Raw genomic sequence first — 18013 nt, forward strand, 5'->3', positions numbered from 1 at the left:
GCGTGCTTGCATGTGAATTCATGATATGATTTTGGCTTCAATGAGTTCTGGGAAAGTCTTGTGCTGGACACCAACGTCTCCACTCTGTTTGTGGTTCATGTTCATGTTATCTGGAGCTCAAAAAGGGGCTTCCTCTCTCTGTTCGTGTGTTATGCTCTATTTGAGCGTTGGGTGTTCAAGTTTCAATGATTTCACTGGCTCACGAGAGCAAAAATACGTGCATTTGATACTTGAATCATGACATCACGACATCATCGAAATGCATTATTGTGAAAGATATTTGATTACTGGTTTTATTTGGTTACTCGCTGAGCTTTTAGCTCACCCCAAAAATGTTTTATTCCCCCCCCGCAAGGCTCAAGGCGAAGAAAAGCTTGGAGTGCTTATTCACGTGATTGGATGGCTTATATCGTGTACAGTTTAAGTTTGGATCTATTTTATGTACGAGTTGGTCTTGTATAAATATTTGAAATTGAAACGGATGTAAGTATACATCCCACGATTGGAATTAGTTTCCGCTGCATTTGTGATATGTAATTATTGGAGAATTTGAGGTAATTTTGAGAGTTATATTGTAATATATTTGAGGATTGTAGTGAACGACTGAGTCCCGGCGAGAGCTGGGCAGGCGGCCCGCCGAACCCTCTGGTCTGCCCTAGGGGGAGGTGGGGCCGTCACATTAATGATCGCTACCCTACATTGGAAAATTTTCAAATATCAAAAAGGGAATAGATTTTCAATGAGCAATTTGTTACTTTGGTTGTCATGAAGCGTAAGAATGATGCTTTGGCCATCGTTTCTACAACCTAAACACTGTTTTACCCCTTGCATCCGCATTTAAGCTAAAATCGGTGGTTCTTTTCAAAAGGCACTTAGGATCGCACCCCACATTGGGGAAGGAGATTGGAGAATTTTTTTTAAAAGATGGGAAAGAGGGAAAAGAGAAAAAGCAAAGATGCTAAAATTAAAAGGAAAGAGAGACTTGCAAATTGGGAAAATTTGATTCTATTTGGGCTTCCATTTTGAAAAAAAAGAGAAAAAGGAAGAGTGTCCGGCAAATTACCTATGCTTCACAGATATGATTGAACAGGAGTCTTCCTCAATCAATTAATTCAGATGCATGCAAAAAAAATTTCGCATTAATGAAAGTTTCCTTTCAGAGTTATTGTAAGGAACGGAATAAAAAGTCAGACCTTCTTCTTTTCCAATCAAACATTCTATCCCTAGTTATCCCTTTTGAGCCTTCAGAATAAAATACTTCGTTTGACAACCCCTGAGAATCGTAAACCCCATACTGGGGCAAGTTTGAGTTGAAAAGGAAAGAAAAGTCTCAAGAGGCGAAAAGTGATAAAGTAACAAAAGTAAGAAAAAAGAGAAGAAAAGAGAACCTCGGTTGAGCATAAACTGGGGCAGATTTTGAAAAGATCAAAGGAATGGCCCAAGGCCAAAAGAAAGGAAATGAAAGAAAAGAGAACCTCAGTTAAACATAAACTGGGGCAATTTTTGGAAAAGTTCAAAAGAATGGCAGAAGGACAAAAAAAGAGAATAAAATGAAAGAGAAAAGAGTCTCAATTGAAAATAAACTGGGGCAAGTTCTGATTTAACCCTAAAATAGGGTTGGCGCAATAATGCGATCTCAGGTCATTCAAACCGCTTTTGAAATCCGCTTTCAAGCCTTAACCTTTCTAAGCACCCCACCAGACCCCATTACAAAAGCCGGAAGCCCTGACTTCTGTTCTTTGCAATATCTCTGTCGAGAAATTTTCTAAATTAAGTGGCAAGCGATGCTCATATATTGATACCGAGAAATTTTTTAGATGTATTTCTGAATTGATTAGATGAGGTTGACATTGCTCATCATGTAAAATCCGCAAGGGCACCTTTGAAAAGAAAAGAAAAGGCAAGCAAAATGAATGCAAAAGAAATGCAAAAAAAAAAAATTTCGATGCTGAAAATCCACGTTAAGTAATGATAAAAGTCAAACGAAGTCCAGGATTTTCGAGTTCAAAATAGGGGCAATTTTGGAAAAATGCGATCTTCGGTGCAATGTCCTTGAAAGTTTTATTCTTTAACTATCGTTTTCGAGCCACATTACAAGCTCATAAAGTCCATCGTTGACTTATCCTTCATGATAATTCGAAGTGAGGATTATACTTTTGAGGAATTCATCAATCATTTGTGATCTTAAGGCTATAACCTGTGTCCACATGTTTAGCTATCGTTTCTACCCATATGTTACAAGCCTATAAAGCTTAAATGTTGACTAAGTTTTCTTAAGAAATAGGGGTGGCAAACTATTTGCTTTCACTAAGATGTGATATGGATTGGATTACATACCATTGGGCACAAGAATAAGACAGATCCTAACCTCCCATTTTTTTTAGTCACCGCAAAATCAGAAATAATACCGACTTGATTGGTCCTGAAAGATGAGTTAACAAGGAGTGGTGACCCATTACCCAAAGCATTGATGCTAAAGTGGGGAAGGAATCTTTTGTAATTTGGTATTGTTTTGAAAAATTCATCATGAAATTTGCTATATGAGTTTAGGCAAGACTTTTTATTTTTTCACATTATAGGTGAGTATATGATTATTTCCTAAGATTCTAGGAAACACAGTTCCTTACTTTGATAAATGGAGAGTCATCCAAACAAAATTTTTCAATCAAATGGGCCCACACTGGGGCAAATTCTTTTATTTGTGAGATTTCGCAAAATAAGCCCACACTGGGGCAAAAATTTTTGTAATACATTTGAGGATGTCAAACCAATCACGCTGCTCTTTCCATGAGTAGTAGTTGCATTAATTTAAGTGCATGTTGTACTTTGGTAAGCCCCTTGTGCAGGAATTCATGGCTTGAAATCGATGAAGAAGCATAAGTCAGAATCTTACGAATCAAGCCCTTAAGGAGGAGCAACTATACCGTAGCGCAAATCAAATGATCGGCTGCACAACAATTGGTGGAAATTGGGGCAAATTATTTTTTAGAAGATTCTCCCAAATGGAAAATTGGAAAAAAAAAAATCAAAATCAAAAGTCAGAAAATCAAAATCAATTTCTTGTTTCTTATTTAATTCTTGTTGGCAATGTCTCAGCGTATGCCGCACACCCTTCTATCCCCCCCTTTCTTGACAATCATACTTAATTTCTTAACCGACTGAAGGCAGGCTCGGGTGTTGATCCCACTGGCCAATTAAAACAATGTCGGCAGGCTCGGGTATGAATCCCACTGATCAATTGAAGGCAGGTTCGGGTGTTGATCCCACTAACCAATTAAAACAATGTCGGCAGGCTCGGGTATGGATCCCACTGACCAATTGAAGGCAGTTCGGATATTATCTACTGGCCGATGCTATGGCAGGCTCGGGTTGTTATCCCACTGATCAATAGTACGGTTGGTTCAGATATTTTTCTCACTGACCAATTGAAGGCAGGTTCGGGTTCTATCCCACTGACCAACCGATCATCAAAGCAGGTTTGGGTGCTATCCCACTGACCGACCGATTATCAAGGCAGGCTCGGGTTCAATCCCACTGACCGACCGATCATCAAGGCAGGCTCGGGTTCTATCCCACTGACTGACCGATCATCAAGGCAGGTTCGGGTGCAATCCCACTGACCAACCGATTATCAAGGCAGGCTCGGGTGTTCATCCCACTGACCAAATGAGGAATGAAGGCAGACTCGGGTATTCATCCCACTGATCCAAGTGCAATCATCAAGGCAGGCTCGGGTTCAATCCCAGTGACCGACCGATCATCAAGGCAGGTTCAGGTGCTATTCCACTGACCGACCGATTATCAAGATAGGCTTGGGTTGTATCCCACTGACTGTTTTATCTTGTTGAATTTCATTGCCACTAAACATGGGTTAGTTCCACTAGTGTGCATTTCATCACATTGCCATTGAACATGTGCATTACATCTTATCGTTAGACATGGGTCAGTCCCACTAACACTTCATTTCACTTCACTTCATCCCGTCATCATTAAATATTGCATCAATCTCACTAACGTGTGTTTTGTTTTTGTATATCCATCAGCATGGGGTCTAACCCACTGACGTGTCTTTTGTACATCATGTCGGGATCAGATTTTTGTCCTATCAACCTCGGCAGGCTCGGGTTTTATCCCACAGACCTTTTTGTGTTTGTTTCAGTGCATGGCAAAATGATTACAGGTAAGTATTTGGTGTCTACATCTTTGTCTCGAGTTTTTTCGAAACTCAGACAAAAAGGGGCAAACTGTAGACACCAAAATTTTAAGCTTTTCATTTTTTATTATTATTTTTTATTTTATTTATTTTTAGTTTATTTTGGTGATTTTTGTTTATTTTGTTATTGTTATTTTTTGTTTATTTTATCTTATTTTTATTGTTTGTTAAGAAAATTGCTTTATTATTATTTAATTCATTGAAAAAAAAATCAAAGGGACAAGAACAAGACACATAAGCCTATTTTGGGGTTTGAAATCTTAGCCTTTCATCTTAGATTTAGTTTTTTGGGGTGCCTTTAAAATAAAAACAGCCGCAAGCCCAAGAAGGGGAGAGGGACAGAGAGCTTCAGTCAGGAGGAAAAAAGGAGAAACAGAGGGGCGGCGGAGTGAGGAAAGCTGAGAAAAAAAATAGAGGAAAAAGCTTCAGGCGGCTGGAAAGCAAAAGGAAAATATAGGAGGCTTACGGCTGGAAGAAAAAACAGAGTAAAAATGGGGGAACGGGAATGAAAGAGGGGGAAGTCTGATAGAGAGGAAAGAACAACGGCAGATGAAAAAGGAGCGGTGGCTGAGTTTGTGAAAGAGGGAGGTGGGCAGACAGATAAAGCTAAGGAGAAAAACTGACTAAGAAAAGAAAAGAAGAGGCAGAGGGGGGGTTTGGTCAGAAACCAGGAGAGGAGAACAGCGGCTAGGGTTTGGGATAGGAGTAGAGAGCAAAGGATAAAAGCAAAATCTGGAGGCAGTGGGCTGAGCAAAATGGAGGAACCAGGCTGCGGGCTAAGCAACGAGCAAAAATGAAAAACAGAGGAGAAAGAGGGTAGAAAAGAGGAGGGAAAATCAACAGCCGAACAGACAAGCAAGAGGAGCTGCCGCCGTCGAAATCCTTCACCCTGCCCGAATCTGACACCGGTGAAATTGTCACCGAGAGAAGCCATTGTAAGTTCACTTTTACCCCTACGTTTCAGTCTTTGTTCAAGTACAAGCTCTAAAAGCTTCCAGAGCATGACTGCCGCAAGCCGTTATTCTAATTTGCATATTGATTGGTCATGTTTTTTTCTTATACACATGCTCTGTATGTTGATTGGACTGGAATTTCTAAGTCTGTGATGAATTTTGGGCCAATTTTAGCTTCAATTGAGTAAAGGATTAGCGAAATTTTTATGCCCCTGACCTGTTCGATGAAATGCTTAACTGAGATTTCTAATTGAAAGTTAACTTGTCTGCATTTTTTTTTTTGCATGTGAAGAAACTGGATAAGTTAGCAAGTTCTTTTCCTTGCATTTGAGAAATTCTGATGAATTGGTTTAGCATTTGCTGTTTTTCTGTTCCATTCCGAATTAATCTTAGGAGATGGAGTTTTCGTGGGTAAATTTTGTTGGCTATTGGGAATGATTGCATTTGAAACTGAGTCTCTGATATTGCTGATTGGAAAGGACGGAAATGCTAATTGATGTTAAATCAGTGAAGAAGATTGCTTTCTTGTTGGAACCTGATATGTTGACTATGTTTTGGTATTCATTCTCTGGTCTAGAACCTGATGTCTTTGAGAGTTGGAGTTTGAGACTTCAGCAAGTATTCATGGCTGTCTCCCTACCTATGCTGAAGTCGAAGACAAAGTGTTGTGGGAAGAACAAAAATTTCCAGTTTTGCATGTAATCTTTCTCTGTTGAGTGTTTAATTCATAGCAGGCTTGGCATCTTGTTTGTTTCAGGGTCTGAACTTTAGCATATTTTCTTGAATGTTTTGGTTTGGCATTTCAAACAAAAGTTAAAGAGTGCGTGCTGCGCTTCGTTTCTTTTTTTTTTTGTGGTTATTTCTTGCATCCCTCGCAGTCACTAGTCCATTTTTTTTTTACTTTAGTCTTGTAATAAAAGTGTGGTATTTGAATGAGTAAATGATTGGGAGTGGTGTTTTGTGGGTGTTGATGTTGGTTAATGATGTATTTGGTGGGTGAATGCCACATGTTGTAGTAAAAAGAAACCAGAAAGGAGAAAGCTACTGGAGCTTCATGATCTTTTCCTAAGTTTCCTTTTGCATGTTGGATGTTAAGTTTAATGGGCTTATTCTTTAGATTGAAGCTTTGATGTTTGCTTGAAGAGTTTAATTAAAGTTGAGTTTAAAGGTTGAAATCCGCAAGAGAAATGGAAGTTGTATTTAGTTTTGTTGCTAAAGAGCTTTATTAGCTTGCCAAAGATTTGTTGCAGAAGCTTAAGCTTTCTACGCAGGTTGTGCATGAAGAAACTATAAAAATTACACTTTGGCCCCCAAGACTCCCTTTATTTCACTACGGCACGAGCAATTAAAAAATTAATCAAATTGATCCCACAAGCTTTCTGTTTCTTTTCAATTGGATCCTATTTTAGTTGAATATGGGCTATTTAAGCATTTAAAGTCTTTTAATGATTCAATTGCATATTTTCTTTAATTTTCTCAAATAAATTGGTACCGTGACCTTTTCTTTGATTTTGGAGGGTAAATAAGTAATTTCACTCCACTAGGGCCCCAACTCAAGGGAGGTACACCCTATCTCTTATTTCTCACTTTATTTGACCTTACGTGCCCTACGTGACTTTATGTGTTTAATTGCATGCCTTTTTGAATGTTTTATTTTGCTTATTTATTTATTCGCTTTACTTGTTTCAATTTTGTTAATTTATTTTAATTTAATTTGTAATTATTTGGGGAAGGCAATTAAATGCAACAATTGTAATAGTTAGGTGTTTATTTATTTATTTATTTCCCCTTTTAGATTGTAGTAGGCTTCCCCCGAATGTAATAGTTAGGGCTTTATTTGATTTATTTGCCTTATGTATGTTTTGCATGTCTATGTGCTATGTGTTACCACTTTCTTAGGGCCTTGCATCAAGATAAGCATGCTTAGGTGCTACGTGCTATGTGAAACTATGTGCCTTACATGTCTATTCGCTTTTATTATTATATCTGCTTATGTGGATGAATGCACGTCACCCTGGCTAGTCCAATGCTAGTCATGGCCTTTTCCCCTCGAGCTCTTGCGAGTCCAATGCTTGTGAGAGAGTATTAGTAAATGGCTAGTCCAATGCTTGACCCTTAGGGACCGTCTACGCGTTAGATCATGATTGTGTGATAAAATCACTTCATCTCATGCATATTTCTCATTTTTTAGGGCTTTACCATGTTGCATGACACTTTCCTTATATGTGTAGCCCTTTATCCCATATTTTCCCTTATATATATATCCCTTACCCCTTGGTATGAAAACATGACATTAGACTTGCATTTTCATTTAAGAATTAGAATTAGGTTAGATCATTTGCTTGATTAGATAGGAAAACCCCTTGGATATGGGATACGGACGGGTTTGGCTTCTCTAGCGTTAGCACGCTCGTATTCCCTCTATTAAAGGGAACATTGAAAGTCACGAGTACAAGTCCCCCGCACCCATTATGATGCATTCCTTCAGGTCATACACATTTGTATATTATTATTTTCTTTACTTTTTCTTTCTTTCGAGTCTCATGACTTACATTATTCGTGACTTCTTCGAAGAGTTTTTATGGGGTGTCACAATTAATGTGATTGGCATCAATTGAGTTTTGAAGAGAAATTTCGTCCCCCCGATACCCTCTTAGGTCTAGGGTTTGCATTTATATAGTACATCCAAATGTGATAAATCTTTAGGTTAAAATAGGAAAATCTTTGACTAAATCGCGCAACTAGCCTTGGCTAGCTTGAAAGGGTGCCTTGAATTCTTATCCTTGCCTTCCCTTTCTTCAAATATGACTCCCGAATCTTTTTCTCTGATTTTTGTAGACTTGGAGTCGTTTAAAAAGGAATTTTTTTTTACTTTTTAATTTTTTCTTTAAAAATTCATTTTTTAGGTGACTTGGTACACCTTAATTCTATACCAAGTGGCGACTCCATTTTTCATTCAAAAACCCTTTTTAAACTATATTTTGGGTCAAATCATCGCATTTTTAAGTCCCATTTATACCCATGTTTTTCATTTTCTTTTAAATCAAAAATTCATTTTCCAAATAAAAAAAAATTGAATCAAAAGCCATTTTTCTAAACTCATCTTTTATTTTTCTTATTTTAAAAAATGGGGCGTGACAACACGGTGCATCCAGATAGTGGCAAAATGTACTAGAATCTCAAAAGTCTATATTGGTAGGATAATATGAAGGCAGAGATTGCTCGGTTTGGACAAAAGTGCCTTGCGTGTCAACAAGTGAAAGTTGAGCATAAAAAATCGTCAGGTCTGTTACAGCCTTTAGAGATACCTGAATGGAAGTGGAAACACATAACGATGGATTTCGTATCAGGGTTACCACGAACTCAAAAAGGTCATAATGCGATTTGGGTGATAGTGGACCGATTAACTAAGACTGCACAATTCCTGCTTGTTAATATGAAATACTACTTGGAGAAACTTGCCAAACTCTATATGGATGAAATCATGAGATTACACGGGGTACCAGTAAGTATAGTATCCGACAGAGACCCAAGGTTTGTATCTTGATTCTGGCAGAAGCTATAAGAGGCTCTAGGAACTAAGTTGAGCTATAGTACAGTGTATCAACCTCAAATCGATGGACAGTCTGAGAGAACTATTCAAACTCGTGAGAATATCCTAAGAGCCTGTATTGTAGATTTTGAAGGGAGTTGGAGCCAATATTTAACCTTGGTGTTCGCGTATAACAATAGTTATCACTCTTCTATTCAAATGGCTACATATGAAGCATTGTATGGATAAAGGTGTCAATCACCTATTCATTAGGATGAAGTAGGAGACAGAAAGATCATAGATCTGGCCACAATACCATGGGTTGAGAAAGCCTATGAAAGGGTAAAAGTGATACGTTAGAGGCTTCAAACGGCCTAAAGTCGACAAAAGATCTATGCCAATCATCGAAGAAAGGATTTGGAGTTTGAGATAGGGGATAAGTTGTTTCTTAAGGTTATTTCATTGAAAGGAAAGACAACTAGTTTGTCTCGAATCCATGATGTTTTCCATGTTTCTTTGCTAAAGAAATATCACCCGGATCCGACTTATGTTTTGCCACCAGAAGATATTGAACTAGACGAGTCCTTAACCTACGAGGAACGAGAGAAATAAGCAGATTCCACTAGTTAAGGTTCTATGAAGACATCATGAGATGGAGGAGGCAACCTGAGAGTTGGAAAAGACATGCGAGAAAAGTATCCTGAGCTATTTGCGAATAAAGGTTTGAATTTTGAGGCCAAAATTCTCTTAAGGGGGAGAGAGTGTGAGAACTTGTAAAATCCCTCATATTTTCTTAAAATTCCCTTTTATTTTGAATCAATTAATTTATAATAGCTTTGCTACTCATTTACTCCCTCAATAGTTGCAATCAATCATAGAATCAAGGGTTTTTCCTTTAGTTTCCTAGTTGGCATAAATTAGGATTTTTGTGTATTTTGGTAGTGTGCCTAATTGATGAGGTGTGTATACTAAATTTGGTGATTAAGAGTGAGTTTTAGATAAGAGAAAGTGTATGATTAGAAGTAATAATAATAAGTTATGAATCATAAGTGAAAACCCTAGTACGGGCGAATTAATGAAAAACGGTTCGAACCGACGTGCACCGTTTGCTACCAATTGAGTGCGCCACTTGAACACCATTTTATTTCCTTAGTCTCCTTACTTTTATTTCATTAAAATTAGCCCTAAATATATCCTCCAAAGCAGCCAAAAATCTTGACCAAAATAAAGAGGAAAAGAAGAAAAATTTGAGCTTTAATCTCGCGGCGACACTTGGCGACCATGCATCCAACTTTGACCAAACAAATTCCTATCTTCTTATCTTTATCTTGGTTTCATTTATTCTCCATTTCTTTCATGTTGGCCAAGCTTCAAGAGAGAAAAACAAACAAGAGAGAAACTAGCAACTTCCACCTTGAATCAAGCTTGTTTGAGTGGAATCGACGAAACTAAACCGATTAACCTTTCCTTTTGGTGCTTGGAAGACTTGGGGTGCTGAATGTTTGGGGAGAAAGTGGTTTGCTTCTCACTTACAAGGGGCTTTGGGAAGGTATCATGCTTGAACTTGCTTTACTTTTTTTAATTTTGCTAAAGTTGGGGATAGAAGTTCTTAATATAGGATTTTGATGGTTGAATTCCTAGTTGTGATGATATAGTGGAATGTTTAGCTAGGGTTTATAATTTTCAGTTGTAATTATTGTTGTTTATCTAGTATATGATGATGATGAGCTTTGATAGGACTTGGGGTAGTGATTCAAGACATGAATGTTAGTGTTAAGCATTGAAACATCAAATTCCAACAAGTGTAGTAGAATCTGTCCTATTTCTGTACTTCATATTCGTCCATGATAAAGGCCAAATCAGATCTTGCTCAAAACATGAAAGTTGTAGGGAATAGAGTCAACAACCTTCCTATAAAACTTTAGCTCAATCAGAACACTGTATCATGTGAAGTGACTAAAATACCCCTGACTGCCCAAATGCCCTCTTTCAGGGGCAGCTTTCTGTTTTCTCTAAGATTTCACATTTTGACCTTGAAAATGCATGAACTGGGTGTTGATGTCTTCATAAGAAATGTAGTTCTCTGTCTTAGCTTCAAAATGCCATAAAATATACCCCAATCTAATAAGCATAACTTCAACTGTGATCTAAACACCAGAAGGTGTCAAACCCAAGGTTTGTAAAATCGGGATTCCACGTAGGATCGATTTTAGTTTCACAGAATCGGATCGTAGGATCGTAAGATCCCACCAAAAGCTTGTTTGTTTAATTTGGAGTTTAATTTGTTTACTGTTTTTGCCTAAAGAGGTATGAATTTTGCAATTTCAATGTCTAGCAACCAATCCATCTTATCTTTCGGCAAAAGTTCTGTTTGTAATGGATTTTTACCAGATGTTGAAGCCAAAGAAGTGCAAATTTGAAGAAAGCTCATTGATTGCTGTAAAAACATGGAATGCAATGCAATATATATGTAATCTGCATGTCTCTGTTGCGTGAAAACATAGTAAAACCTGGGAATTGCATGCCGTGTACTAGGAGCTGAAGCTCAAAGCTATCAGTAACACTTGGGTTTGGATATGCAGCAGACAGGCAACTCTACTACTAAATTTTATGCTGTAGAATTCCTACTAGCAAACTGTTGTCACCAGAAAACTTGCTTCTAACACTGCAGAGAACTCAAATGGATTGAGGCTAAAAGTATGAATATGTCAAGCATGACAAGCTTGTCTCTGATAGAGCTTTAGTCAGGCAGGCTTACCAAGCCGTGCCATTAACCAAAGAAAACCAAAAACGAATTAAAGAAGATAATTATTTCCTCCCAACCTACATTTGTAAGAACAAACATGCATGAAGCAGTTGACCAACAAATGGGACCTCAACAAACATGAAAAAATAAAAATAAAATAGTAACAATTCATCGTTTTCAAGTATCATAATAATTCAGAAATACATTAATTTATAACCAATCATTGTCATCATTTTCGTCAAATTCATTATCCCCATAATTCACATTATCAAAATCATTATTTTCCCAATCATCTTCACCATCCCAATTCTCTTGGAATTCATCTTCGGCATTATCTTCATCATCATCCAAATTAGTATCATCCAAGTCATTAGTTCCCATTTGAACATCATTTTCAGGAACCATATCAAGGTAATCATCATCTTGACAATCGAATTCAGTTGAAGGCCCATCATCCTCATCAATAACATGAATCTCTTTCATTTTATTAATTTGACTTCGACGGGCATGGGTTTCACGATCTTGATGATCATCTAAATAAACAACCAATAATAATGAAAGTTACCAAAAACCAGATATCTTGCAATATAAAACCATAAAAACTAAAAAAAAAAGATAAAATTTATACTTAAATTGAAAGAAAGAAAGAAACTTACAAACTCTCTGCACATTTCTTGTAAGTATTTCAATTTCATTATCTTCATTTCCCTCTTCATCTGAAGTGTCACATTCGGGATTGTCATCTAGAACTCGTAACCAACTATTTTCTCTTGGAAGAGTTGGATTTTCTCTCTCTGTCACCCATTCATCATCCGAAGGCAAATTCTCAAAAGGAATTTCTTCAATAACACGCTGCCTTTGCCTTTGTCTCTCTCTCAACTTCAAGTTGTACATCACAAACACAAGGTCATTCATTCTTTTTTGAGCCAAACGATTTCTTCTCTTAGAATGTACCTAGTGAAATTGAAAGAACTTATATAGTTATACTATGAATTTAAATTCAAATGCTAAACAAAATATTATATTGAATGAGATATTATATTATATGAAAATATTGTTACCAATTCAAATGCACTCCAATTTCGCTCACATCCAGAAGAGCTACAAGTTAAACTGAGAATTCGAATGGCAAAATTTTTCAACTCCGGACACTCATCGCCATAAGATTCCCACCAATTAGCTATAGGAAATTAAAATAAATAACAAATTAATAAATATTTTAAAAATAAAAATAAAAACACAAAGTTCAAATAGTAACTAACCAGGAGATTTCTTGTTTCTTGTCAGTACAGCATTTTCATGACCAAATAATCCACTTGTATGTCGAAAATCATCTAATTGCAAATCAATCTTCACCCTTTCACCGGATTCGGGAACCATCTTAGCAATGCAATCATAAAGGCCACGTTTTATATTTGCATCCGACTGAAAATCTGGACTATATTGAAATTGAGGATTCAAATAATAACCCGCGGCATGCAAAGGATGACTCAATTGATCTTCCCATCTTTTATCAATGATAGCAAATGCCGATTCATATCTAGCATATAAACATGAGTTTGGTTAAAAAAAATAACTAAAAAAATCCATTCTACTATCCAACACAGAAATTATAAATGAATTAATAATTAATATGACAATTTATTTAAAATTTACCTCTTTCGAACATTGTTCACATTTTGTTTGATTTCTTCTTTTGCCTGATCAATAGCTTTATAGAGAAAGCCCATGGCTGGTTTTTCATCAGAATCAACCATCCTCAATACTTTAATAAGAGGCGAAGCAATCTTTAAACATAGCTCCACATTTGGCCAAATTTCTTGATTATCAAAAATGATGCTCTCAATTTTTTTCCCCTTTTTTCTCCTAGCATACATGCTTGTTTTCCACTTATCCGAAGAGAAAAAGGTAAACAAATTCCCTTTCAGCTCACTAAGACGTCTCATGGTCAAGTATGAAGTAGCAAAACGAGTAACTCCAGGTCTAATCAATTCCTTGCTTTTAGTGAACTGTTTCATCCAATTAATAACTGTACCCCATGAATAAATATATGTAACCACTGATTTCACTTTTTGTATGGTAACTTTGTGGAGAGAATCAAACTTTTGAAAATCTTCTAACATTAGATCAATACAATGAGCAGCACAAGGGGTCCAAAACAATCTTTTTCTCTTTTCCATCAATATTTTTCCAGCTGCCTTATAATTAGAAGCATTATCGGTGATGACCTGCACAACATTATCCTCTCCAATTTTTTCCACAATACCATCTAACAATTCAAATAATTTTTGAGCTGTTTTTGAAATGTCAGTGGTATCTACCGAAGATAAGAACACAGTACCAGCTGGACTATTCACAAGAAAATTGTTCATTGTTCTCTTTCTTTGATCAGACCATCCATCGGACATAATAGTACAACCAGCTTTTTTCCACTCTTTTTTGTACACACTGAGCAAATTCAATGTCTCTTGCACCTCTTTTTTCAAAAAAGTCACTCTCATTTCATGGTATGAATGTGGTTTAAGTCCTTTTCCATATTCTCCCAATTTTCTAATCATTAAAGGAAACAATGGATTATTTACAGCATTAAATGGAATGGCGCTTGTATAGAACCACCTAGCCATTATTTGACAAACTTCATCTCTATCTTGTTTCTTCCATTTCTCATTTATAGTTGTTTGTCTCACATTCAACCCCCCAGTGTGAGAACCCGTAATTTTTCCATTTTCTAGGTTTTATTATATTTCTAGGTTTTCTTATCTTCAATGGTTTGTTTTCTGCACTTTCTGTATCTGGAAAATTTTCTAGATAATTTTTATGAGTAAATATAGTTTTTAGATGATTTTTCTAATATCGAATAGATTTTGAGAAATGAAGAGTGTATACCGGACGTGGGACCCACTAGTGCGAAAAGTTCGGAAAAATTCGGCCAACTAGATTAAGTTTTGAATACTGGAATTAATTTACCGGGTGTTAAGAGATAAGTAGAGGGTGTTAAGTGGATTGATATAAGAGAGACAAGGTTGGTGAGCATTTATTAAAAGGTGACAAGTGTCACCATTTGAGTGGTCCAACCTTAAGACCACTATTCATGGTCTTACCAATTGACTTCAATATCTTAAAATTCACCAAAAATCCCTCATTCTTCTTTTCCTTTTGGCCGAACCTCTTCCTACAAGAAAAGAAAGAAAAGCTTCCTGTGACGACCCCACTTCTCCCAAGGGCGAACCCAAGGGTATCGGCGGGCCGCCTGCCTAGCTCGCGCCAGGACTCAAAACTTAAAGTTCGAAAGAGCACTAAATACAATATATACAATCCCAAAAGAGTTATAATTACATTCTCCAAAAGTATCGAGTCAAACCACCAAAACAAAAACAAACATCCTAACTGTTCAACTATTACAAGCCAAACTAACTATACTAGTATACGAGCCAAAAGTCCCCGCGTCGGCCCCTGCTAAGGAAAACAAAAGGAATGGGGTAAGCTATATGCTTAGTAAGTAAACAGGGGCGAAAGCATAAATTTCACGTAACAGTTACACAATAAGAGTAAAGCAAAAGCAGAAAAGTAACATCACATAATAAGGATACAGGTGGCTCCAAAGCCAACTCATGTGCCATGCGTGATCTCCTGCCGACACTCCGTCGACCGCAAATAATAGTCCGTAGAACTTCACTTGTACACCCACCGACACCTTATCACCCTCACTGGCCAGTCACCTCACAAACTTGCCCGGGCGAACGAAATCACAAACTTGAGCTTGAGTCACAAGCTCGGGTCACAAACTTGGTCACCTTCTCGGTGAACCGGATTCACAAAATTGGTTCATAAAATGAACCTACAAACTTGGTGACCTCAGACTAAGTTGGACTGCCTTCGACCAAGCCCTAACCGGCTCGAATAGTCCAACCAGGTCAAGAGTTCGCCCCAAACTCACAAATTTCACAAAATTATTCAAAATCACAAACTTTGCAAACTTCACAAACTTTATTCGAAAGTCGCCCCGAGCCACAAGCTCAAGGGTTTTGGTTCCAAAAGGTTCATATACATATGCCAAGTACAATTATACATTCAAATTAGGGTTTAGGTCGAGTGCGATAAAGTACACCCTCGCCTAAGTGCCCTTTTCACATATCTCAAACACATAGCAAAGAAAACACACCAAACCGACCTGAATACTTACACAAAGTACAAAAGTAGTACAAACGTGAAAATCACTTCGTGCGTGTTCGCTAGTAGGGCCCACCAGCTCCGCCTAGCTCACCACGATCTGAAATAGAAGATTGCATCACATGATGTCATAAACGGCCACTAACGTGCCCAAAACAAATAAAACAGCAACATCGGCACAAGCAAGTACGGAAAGGGCACACGCACGCGTGCGGAAACGGCAAACGGCAGATTTGATACTCATTTCTAGTTCACCCATAAGTTGAGCTACGAATATCGGATTAAGGCGGATGAGATGCCAAATCGAAGCTTAAAGGATGAACAACAACTGTTATGAAGACATCCAGAACTGAAACTGGAGGCTTCAGTCCCAAATGAACCAAACACAATCACTTACGAAATCTGGCCAATGCACAAATGGTCAGTTTTGAGTACGAACTGTTTTCTATGCTACACATGGTCAAAAGAGCTGAAAATTGGCAGTTATATAGTTCATTCCAAATGGAACAACTTTCATGAAGGTCGGCAATCCAAATTCGGAACGGAAATTGGTCATCAGGACCAAAACAGATTTCTGGTCATTTTCACGGGCAGGCCTTGTTTGCTCGGCTATATCTCAGGTTTTATAAATCCGATTCATGAAATTCCAAGGGCGTTAGAAAGCTCTGATATAGGGCTATAAGTTTGGTGTTTTGGTCAGAAGCCCAAACAGCTTGTAACTCAGTCAAATGTGAAGCCAAAGTTCCAGCCATAAACTTTCCAAAAACGTACTAGAATCACAAACCGTATTTGACCTCAATATGCGGTAATGGCACCAAATTCACTACGGTTATCGGATGGGGGTGTAAGACCCACCGTTTCGAAGCTAAGGAACAGGGGTACAACAATGTAGAAGGCCACTCAGTCCAAATCCTAGCACAACTAGGTCAAATATGCAAAATACAAATCCAGAATTACCAAAACAGGTTTGCAAATCACATAAAACTGTAATGACTATAACTTAGTCTATACAAGTCCAAATGCCGAAATTCCAAAGGCATATGTTAGATAAGACATCCAGCTACATTTCATCAGAAGACACCAACTTCAAAATCCAAACTAATTCCAGCCAAAATAGCCAAATACCAACGCAGTTTTCGCATTCTGACCAAAGCAGAACAGCTACAGTAATTTCGTCATATCTCATTCTACATTAATCTAAATGACCTGAAATTTTGTAGGCACCTCAAACACATCAATACCTACAACTTTCATGTTTTGAGCAAAGTCAAATTCTGCCTATAACCCTATGATCCAAAACCGGACAGAATTGGGGATTTAGGAACCCTAACTTTTCAATTTTCACACCAAATCCAAAATTGGTTGCATTTATCCACATTTCACACTCACTAGAGTCATTATAGGCTATTACCATTCATCATATTCAACCACACCATCATAATCCAATTAAACCAGAAAAATCATCATAAAATGGAAAACTTCACCAAATCACTTCAAACCAAGATTAAAACCAGAAATTTCAGCACTCTTATCACTAATAAGCACAACATAAGCATCATTAGGTGTAGTAGGGTGTTTCAAGCTTCACTTACCAAGAACCAAGAGAGAGGAAGATGTTGGGCACCTTAGACCTTCAAACAAACTTCACCACAACCCTTACTAGCACTAGAAGATAAGATTTTATGGAGTGAAATCTAGTCTAAGCTTTTGTTTATGGAAGATTGAAGCTTATGGAAGCTTGAGAGATGGAAAATTTCCTCCCTTCTTTGAGCTTAGAGAGCCGGCCACCAAGGAGAGAAAAATGGTGAATTTTGAATGATTTTTGAGATATTTAACCTTTGGTCAAAAAAGTCAAAATTGTGAATAGTAATTCTTAAAGTCCAACCAATCATATTGTGACACTTGTCACACTCATTAATGCATTCTTATCTTCCTTTTCTCTCTCACATCACTCACTTCACACACTCTACTTATCTCTTAACACCCGATAAATTTTACACAGTATCCGGAATTTAACCTAATTGGCCGAATTTTTCCGAACTTTTCGCACTAGTGGGTCCCACGTCCGATATACGTTCTTAATTTCTCAAAAACTAACTAATACTAGAAAAATCATCTAAAAACTCTATTTACTCAATAAAAATTATCTGAGGCATTTTCTAATAAAGAAAATGTAGGAAAACGGGTTTTCAATCTTAACCGGAACTTAGGGTTTAAATCTTAATCCCTACTTAGGGTTTTCGAAATACTCCCAAAACCAAACGTTACCGCCCAATTAATGAATATATCAACGTAGAACGAACTGGGGCCTCACACTTCCAAGTTTCTTGCTCCAATCTTGCCCAATCTCACAAACTAACCGTTTAATCTTGAATTCCTTCCATAAAACCTCTTCAAGT

General features: G+C 37.4%; 1 protein-coding gene across 1 annotated transcript; it reads right to left on the minus strand.

The window, feature by feature from the left end:
* Window positions 1-12701: 12701 nt before the first annotated feature.
* LOC140004766 (uncharacterized) lies at window positions 12702-14068 on the minus strand. Its single transcript, XM_072044912.1, has 2 exons — window positions 13101-14068; window positions 12702-12984 (listed from the first exon to the last, which is right to left on the minus strand). The coding sequence occupies exons 1-2, from the start codon at window positions 14066-14068 to the stop codon at window positions 12702-12704; spliced, it is 1251 nt and encodes a 416-aa protein (XP_071901013.1).
* Between the last annotated feature and the right edge of the window lie 3945 nt (window positions 14069-18013).

This window comes from Coffea arabica, chromosome 1c, assembly GCF_036785885.1.
Source record: "Coffea arabica cultivar ET-39 chromosome 1c, Coffea Arabica ET-39 HiFi, whole genome shotgun sequence".
NCBI classification, from domain to species: Eukaryota; Viridiplantae; Streptophyta; class Magnoliopsida; order Gentianales; family Rubiaceae; genus Coffea; species Coffea arabica.